Source organism: Anolis sagrei, chromosome 2, assembly GCF_037176765.1.
Source record: "Anolis sagrei isolate rAnoSag1 chromosome 2, rAnoSag1.mat, whole genome shotgun sequence".
Classification (NCBI taxonomy): Eukaryota; Metazoa; Chordata; class Lepidosauria; order Squamata; family Dactyloidae; genus Anolis; species Anolis sagrei.
In genome coordinates this window covers 88,437,988-88,446,700 of record NC_090022.1, presented here as the reverse complement: position 1 = coordinate 88,446,700, position 8,713 = coordinate 88,437,988, and the positions used below count along the sequence as shown (strand labels likewise).

Here is an 8,713-nt window from a genome sequence, read left to right as displayed (position 1 = left end):
TTGATGTAGATGTTAAATAGCATGGGGGATGGGAGTGAACCCTACGGGACTCCACAGGCCAATGGCCAAGGAGTGAAGCAGGACACCCCCCCCCCCCCAGCACCATCTTATGAACTGACTCTCCAGGAAAGCACAGAGCCACTGAAGAATAGTACCTCCAAGCCTCACCTCAGAAAGGTAACCCAGAAGGATCCCATGGTTGATGGTATTGAAAGTTACTGAGAGGTCCAGCAGAATCAGCAGGAACACACTTCCCCTGTCCAGTTCCCTGCATAGATCATCCACTAAGGCAACCAAGCTGTCATTGTCCCACAACCAGGTCTGAAACCAGACTAAAATAGATCTAGATAATTTGCACCATCCATGAATACTTGGAGTTAAGAAGCCATCACACACTCTAGCACCTTGCCCAGAAATGGAAGATTGGAAACTGTTCAATAGTTGTCACACAGCAGTATCCAGGGAATGCTTCTTTAGAAGAGGTCTTACCACGGCCCCTTTGAGACATGCTAGAATACTTCTTTGATGCAAAGAGGCATTAATCACTTCCCTGACCCACTCAGCCAGCCCCCCTCTGGCCTGTTTAATGAGCCAGTGGTCTAGAACACATCTCCAAAGATCCTGTCCACATTCTCAGGCTGAACAAATAGAAAGATATTCATTAACACTGGGCAATCAGGAGCTAACATTACATCCACTTGAACTATAATTATAAGCTTTGGCTTCCACAGCAGTGGTATGTCTATCATGGAACAGCCAGTCAAAAACACCAATTTCATAGAAGGTAAACTGGGAAAGTAAAACAAAACAACCAAATTATTCTTCCAAAAACCAAAACACATAGTTGTGAAATCTGAACCTCAATGAAGAGCTCTGGAGATTTCAAAAGCATCCTTTATTGGTCTAAAAAATTGTTGGACATTTTTGCATCCTTTATTGGTCTAAAAATCCTTTATATCATTCTAGATTTTGGAAGGATATAGTCAAAACAATCCCCCTGCCAGAAATTATGTACACCTTTCTGTCAGACCAAGAATCATAGGGGCAAACTAGAGGATGGCTAATAAAGAGAAGGGATGGGAGGTATGTTAGATACCTCCCATCCAGTCCAGTGAAAAACACTTGGAAGAAGGATGAGATCCTCCCCTTTCACCCCTTTCTGGAAAGTTAGTAGAAGTAGTTTTGAAACTCTCCCTGCCTTGGAAATGTGTACTGAAAGAACAAAATGTGATGGTAGTTTTTTTACCAGCTGTAACATACTGGCATGAAAGCTTAGTTCTCCTTCAATTTTTGTAACATTGGGATTGCAGCGAGCAATAGAATTGTAGGGTAATCCCCTCCCTGCCCTTCCCCTTTACTTCATAGTAAAGAGGTGGGAAGTATTATTTCCGAATTTATTGGAGTCCTCCTTTTCCCAGTGTGCTCATGATTATGCACATAGGTTTCACCCCCTCAAACAGATATTTCCATAAATGGAATTTGGTTAAATACTGGTAGTTCCTTCTGCTATTTGCCAAGCTATAGCAGGCATGAGCAAACTTCTGCCCTCCAGGTGTTTTGGACTTCAACTCCCAGAAATCCCAGCTGTTAGGAATTGTGGGAGCTGAAGTCCAAAACACCTGGAAGGCCAGTCTATAGGAATTTGTCTTTGCAAAGCAGTGAGAGGATGGAGTGATACAAAAGGAAAAAAATGTCTCAGACTAGGTCCACTCATTCAGCAGAATTTGGAGATGTAGCATAGAGTACTCTACATCAACTGCTATGAAGGATACCATTTCTGGATGCTTACTGGCATAAATGCTTCTTGGAAAATATAACTTGATACAGATTAAGAATATTGTTCTAGCCAGACCACTTTATGTAACATGTCAGGAAAGATTATTTTAAAATGTAGGAGAACAGTCGCATCCCCTCATTAGTAGTGTAAAGTGACACAGTCTATTCTATTGTCTCAGGACTGTGCCATCTCATTCTGATGACATTTAGCAGAGACCTTACATTAGAAAAGGGGAGAAGTGGGTGGTAGAATGAGACTTCACCTTAGTAGACCAACCTTTGTGGGAAGGAAGATCTATGTCATGCATTCAAAAGATCTTTCCACAGAAGCCCCTTTTTTCTCTTGGTGGTAGAGTATAGAAAGGAAAAGCAGTCTGCTCTCAGCCATTGAAATGTATGCTGTTGTCACCAAGTCAAGCTACAGAATCTACTTTAGCCATCCAGTGACAAAGTTGGGTCTACGAATATTCTCAAGCTATTCACCTGCTCCTTTAGGAGAGTGCCTCCCCATCCAGAAGGGGTTGCTTATCCAATTCTTGACTGGACAGCCACCAAACCTCAGGAAATCTGAGTGAATATGGAATTTCTCATTTGACACCTTTTCCTTGAAATGCTTAACAGACAGGTCTGCAAACAACTGATGATATGTTTGAGCCTGAGCTCAACGGGATCCTCACAACTCAGTTTAACTCTGCTGAGTGACATTTTGAGAAAACAATATTAGAGGCATACTATGCCTTTTTTTGCTAACTTGCTAGGCATGATGAGGGGTTTATTAATCTTTGGTCATGCTTGTTCTGTAGTCTACTCAATCTCAGCTCTAGCGATCCTCAAATCTGCCTCATTGCCTGTTGATCTTTTGTCAACCAAGATTAATAATGAGCTCCTCAGCATTGGGTTGGGCATTTAAGAGTGATTGAGTTGGAGGCTATATTGCTCAAAAGCAGTGGTTCTCAACCTTCATAATGCTGTGACCCCTTAATACAGTTCCTTATGTTGTGGTGACCCCCAGCCATTAAATTATTTTTGTTGCTACTTCATAACAGTAATTTTGCTACTTTTATGAATCGTAATGTAAATATCTGACATGCAGGACATATTTTCATTCACAGGACCAAATTTGGCAGAAATACCCAATACACCCAAATTTGAATACTGTTGGGGTTTTTGGGGGTGGGTGGGTGGGTGTGATTTTGTCATTTGAAAGTTGTAGTTGTGGTATTTATAGTTTGCCTACAATCAAAGAGCATTCCAAACTCCAGCAACAATGGAATTGAACTGAACTTGGCACACAAAACTCTCAAGACTAACAGAAAATACAGAAAGGGTTTGGTGAGCATTGACCTTTAGTTTTGGAGTTGTAGTTCACCTACATCGAGAGAGAAGGAGGAGGGCTTTTGGTGGGAGGATTTGCCGTCTGTTCCTCAAAATGGAAAGAGGGACAGGTGGAGAGATCTTCAGCCTTCTCTGTCAAAAAGATTCCTATGACCCTAAGAAATATGTGTTCTCTGGTGGTCTTTGGTGACCCTTCTGAAACCCCCTCATGGCCCCCACAGGGGTCCGCACTCCTAGGTTGAGAAACACTGCTTTAAAGCTTTTCAGAGGACAACAAATACTGGGTAGCAACCAGACTCCTTTGTTTAAGAAAATGGATCCCAGTGTTGAGTAGATAGTGCAAAAAAACTCTGGTGTCAGTGATGACTATAAGCCACCCCTGCTGCAGCTGTGAACCACACAAGTGGTGTGGGAGAGAATGGTAGAGTATCCTCATTTTCACCAGGTGGGCTAAATGCCCTCCTCCAATGAACAAGTATGCAAGAAAGATAATTCCTGTAGCCTGTGTTGACTGGTAATAGATTTATGCTCAGTAATCTGGATCTTTAAAAAAAAATAAACTCGCCTCACCTCACTACCTCTGAGGATGAATGCCATAGATGCAGGCGAAACGTCAGGAGAGAATGCCTCTAGACCATGGCCATATAGCCCGAAAAAACCTAGAACAACCCAAACTCACATCAGCTAATATTATATAAGCAGATATAAATAAATATTAAAAGAGGCCTAAAAAGCAGGCAAGTATTTTCCATTCTGCCAGGCATACAATGTTTTTGACATCCCAATTTACTGCTACCCTGTGCAAGTTTGAGGGAGACCAAAGATTTCTAGCTCTGATTAGTGGCTAGATTAGTCTTTGTCTCTCACATATCATAGAGCTTGGGATCATTTATTTATTTATTTATTTATTTATTTCGAGTGCTTATACCCTGCTCTTCTCAACCCCCTAGGGGGGACTCAGGGCGGCTTACAAAAGGCACAATTCAATGCCCAACAGTTCACAAAATACAATATACAAAATACAGTATAACAACAACAATTATAACTAGTCAAACAGTCAAATTAATACAATAGCAGCAATAAAACCATCTTGTGGTCAATGTTCGCCAATTCATAAATCACATGCCTTAGGTAGAAACCCTTATCTTGGCCTGAAATGTCTTCCTCAAAACATGTAGACATTCTATTTTTATAAGATGGACATATGGGGAGAGAGGTATTCCAGGCAGAGTGTGGCTCTCTTTTTCTGCTTTTTCATTGTGCAGGTGGGCATTCCTCCTAGGTCCCCACCCCCAGCTATGCCCTGCCTGCTGTGTGAAATAATAAGTTGTCATTTGCTGAAGTACACTTGCTGCAAGCTTATCAATATTAATTGAGGTGGGCTGAGAGTGGTGGTGGTGGGGGGGGGGGAGGGATTCGCACGCCCTTTTCAAGCCCATGCTGGCTCAGACCGTCAAAAGGCAGCGGAGGAGAGAGAAGCAGGACAGGTAACTGCATGTGGCTTTAGTATCATTTGTGCCATCACAATGTGAAAAGCAGTAGAGTCATGTAGTCATGTAGCTTGTCACAATAGGCTTTAAAGGACAATTTTTTGCTGGTAAAGTCTGTGTCAGATTCATTCCTGGTTGCAACACCACTCCCATAGGATGTATTTATGTTCCACAGCTTTTGGAAGAAATCACCAGCAGTTAGCACAAAGCCTGTGAAAAAGGTATTGTGTTTAATGCTGGAATGTTTATGTAATGAGAAATCATTCTGCATGACGCGTGGTGCTGAGCACAGGGAAGGGTGAGGGGAACAAAGCCATCCACGCATCTGTCATTCTTTTGTTACCCACAATTGTTCAGTGTAGCTAATCCAGGCATTTACTTTGTGGTTTTGATGTCTAAAGGAAACGGGGAGGTTTTAATCTTACTGCAAACAATGGAGTATGACTTGCCCTTCATTGTCCAAAGAGATTCTAGAAATTATCAAAAACCAGGTTGTTCTGAGCTATCATTTTGCTTTTCATTTCATTTTAAAAACATTTCTTTGTTTCATAACTCTGATTCTTGATTTGAGCATAAGATCTTCCTTTGCTCTGTTGTGTTTTGCTGTTTCAAGATATAATGAATTCATAAGGTTTTGTGATGTAATACCTTTATATAATAGGTTATACTTCCCAAAAGATGTGATCTAGAGATATTTTAAATGCCCTGCTTTGTAGGTTGTAAAATGGCACTAGCTAACAAAGCCAAGGGTGTGTTTCTCTTCCCTTTGTCAGGATCCATCATGTCTGACAAACCGGATTTTGCTGAAATTGAAACATTTGATAAGACCAAGCTGAAAAAAACTGAAACCAGAGAAAAAAATCCATTGCCTACTAAAGAAAGTAAGTTGTGTTCTACCTGAATAGACAATTAATATATAGTTCAGTATACAGAATGTATAAATACTGAAGGACCTCGTAGTCACAGTCTGTCCAGACAAATGAATATAGCATCACAGTCTTAATGATTCTTTTAAAATTATGATTAATTTGGCTTGATTATCTCTATGCATAAAGTTGTAACATGTGTTTAATATGCAAATAGCAAATAACATTTTGTTCTGATTGAATGTGCTGTTTGCAAGAGAGACAAACATAACTGTCATTTTGAACAATACATTTTACTGTATGGAAGCATGTGATAAAATAACTGAATTTGAAATCTAAGACTGCCTTCAATAAATACCAGAGGATAGCCATATTAGATTGTTAAAACACCATGAATGCACAAACACAATATTAAAAAAAGATTTTGTAACCCCTTGTAGACTGATTTCTTGTGGTTTTAATGGTTATATGCAGAAATCCAGTCAGTTACACTTTAATAGGCTACAATATTGAGGGTTTTAAAATACCAGCAGAAAATTGCTTTAAAAATTGCTGAGTGTTGCCCTCTGCTGGACTGCATTTATAACTGCTACAGCATTGAATGCTATGGCATTGAATGAACTAGGATGCTGCCAGTGCCTGCAAATATTTCTGCAAATATCAGGTGCTGGGGGACTGCTGTGAAGGAGTTTAGAGCATGGCTCTTTTAATCATGGCTACAGCCATATTTTATTAATTCTATTGAATAGAGCTTGCTTTTGTTAATTTTATATGTTCTGTTTTATCTAATGTGTTAATAATTTTATATGTTGTTGTACTGCATGTTATATGTTACATGGCACCACTGTGTGTTATTTTGTAAGCTACCCTAAGCCCCTATGGGAGATAGTGGCGGGGTATAAATAAAGTTTATTATTATTATTTAGCAAGTGTAGTATAAATCATATTAATATTCTCCCTATTTCATAAGGAAATAAGTAAAAACACTTATTTAATTATATTTTGCAAAGATAACCAGGGACCCCTTAAAATACACTTAAAAGCATAACAGTCAGCTGCTCACATAACTTCTAGATTATAGTCAATGTGCGTTTAAAGCTGTTTGCTTAGAGTAGAATCTATCTAATAGATAGTATAAATTACCTACTCTTCTGCATGAACTCTTGAACTCCAAACTGTTGTACAGTATTTGACAATAAGAGAGTCACTATAACACACTGTTGAGGGTGCTGGCCAAGGCCTTGAGAGACCCAGGTTGCACTCAGCCTTGAAACCCACTGAGTCCATCACACTATTTCAGCTTCAACTGCCTCACAATGCTGTTGTGGGGATAAATCTATACAATGTGGGGAGCCATGTACACTTCTGGAGGGCAGATGGGTGGAACATCAATGTAACGGACAAATATGTGTGCTTACTTTTTTTAAGGACAGGCTTGTGTTGGGTTTAATCCAGACACAAAACAGGATTATGCTAAAGGCAGAGAAGACAATTTTCTACATCCAAATTCCTTAGTAAAGCCAAGAATACATATATATGAATATAACAACAACAACAACAACAACAACAACAACAACAACAACTTTATTTTTATATCCTGCCACCATCTCCCCAAAGGGACTCAGGGCAGCTTACAATCAGGACCAAGATCAGCAACAACAGAGTTAATCAACTAAAATACATTTAAAGACATAACACACATATAAAAAATCTAATTAAACAATTAAAAACAGTAGAGTATAAAAATCATTTAAATGAATCAAAGCAAAACTCAATAACCAGAGCCAGGAATATCGTGAATAATAGAATAGAGTAGAATAATAATCAGACTTTATTTGTATTCCGCCCTATCTCCCTGATTGGATTCAGAGCGGATTCCAGCATATACAGACACAAGGCAAACATTCAATGCCTTGAAATAGTGAAATACAGATACACAGATAAAGGTAAAATTAATATTCATCTCCGGCTCTGGGGGGTGGTGCTCATCTCAATTTCTAAGCCGAATAGCCTGTGTTGTCCATAAACACTTTCTAGGTCATGTGGCTGGCATGACTGCATGGAGCGCTGTTTATCTTCCCATTCACATTTGCATGTTTTCAAACTGCTAGGTTGGCAGGAACTGGGGCTAACAGCGGGAGCTCACCCCGTCCCATGGATTCGAACCACCAAGTTTAGCAGCTCAGCCGTGTAACCCATTGTGCCACCAGGTCCCCTGATAACTTTATTGTCATTGTACATTGTACAACAAAATTAAATGCCATCCCCAATACATATTATATGTATATTTAAAATTACAAAAACAAATCACCTTCCACATCCTTCCTCATATGGTTATAGAGAGAGAAAGACTGGAATGAATTTGGCTGTATCAGAGGGAGAAGTCATAGCCATCTCTGTAGTCATAGTTGCTGGGGAAAGGTCAACTGGATTCCCAGCAAATAAATGCATTTATCTGCTCAGGACCTGTATGTAAAAGTGCTGAATGGATGACAAATGTTTGCAAATGATGTTTCTGTTGTTTTCTTGGCAGCTATTGAACAGGAAAAACAGAGCAAAATCAGCCCCTGAAGGTGGACCTGAAGATGTAGCTGGCATTTCCTGTTGTGCGGTTTTAAGTTGAATTGCCTTGGCTCACCCATTTTAAAAAATAGCACTTTTCTTTCTTGGTGCAGCAGGAATGTTTTCTTAAGAAGCAATGCTCTGAAACTAATCAAATCTACCTTTTGCCATTCCCCAAAGGAACTACACAACCTGTGTCCAATAAAAATGTGACAGTTTGCCAAAAAATATACACTTTTGTTGTATGTCAGCAGGGAATGTTATTTTCATACAGTGTCTAATTTACAACCTCACAATAAACTGTTTTGTACATGGTAATTGAATTTAGAAGTTAAATATGTGGATACAAAAAGAATGGCACATTCAAAAAGTGTATCTTGAAAATATTTACCATTCATGTCACAATTAAATATGATCTGACTTCATTAAGGGACAGTCACATAACAGAAATGTTTAATCTTTGACAATTGACAGGGAAATGTAACTTGTGATGCTAAGTGACTGTACAGTATAAGAAACACAGAGTATGATTGTTTGTAGAATAACTCAAAGGAATTATCACTGTTAGGACGTTCCCTTCTCATTCTCCTAAAGTAAAAGTTTTGCGTTCATTCGCATTGAGCTATGATTTGAAGATAAGTTTTATAGAGTTCATCACGACATCACTAATATGCTGAAATATTA

The 8,713-nt window shown here is 39.3% G+C and overlaps 1 protein-coding gene across 2 annotated transcripts; it reads left to right on the top strand.

Moving 5' to 3' along the window:
- The first annotated feature begins 4,496 nt into the window (after positions 1-4,496).
- Positions 4,497-8,347, top strand: LOC132768915 (thymosin beta-12-like). Of its 2 annotated transcripts, none has more exons than XM_060765355.2 (3): positions 4,497-4,598; positions 5,375-5,482; positions 8,001-8,347. In XM_060765355.2, exons 2-3 carry the CDS (start codon positions 5,383-5,385, stop codon positions 8,036-8,038), a joined length of 138 nt encoding a protein of 45 aa, XP_060621338.1. In that variant the 5' UTR covers positions 4,497-4,598; positions 5,375-5,382; the 3' UTR covers positions 8,039-8,347. The 2 variants fall into 2 exon arrangements, with proteins under 2 accessions (XP_060621338.1, XP_060621339.1); XM_060765356.2 differs by lacking the exon at positions 4,497-4,598 and adding an exon at positions 4,669-4,822.
- Positions 8,348-8,713: the final 366 nt, after the last annotated feature.

Coding starts and splice junctions, on each gene's coding strand:
- LOC132768915 (XM_060765355.2), top strand. CDS start 5,383: ATGTCTGACAAACCGGATTTTGCTGAAATTGAAACATTTGATAAGACC. Junction 5,483..8,000: donor TCCATTGCCTACTAAAGAAA/GTAAGTTGTGTT, acceptor TTTTCTTGGCAG/CTATTGAACAGGAAAAACAG.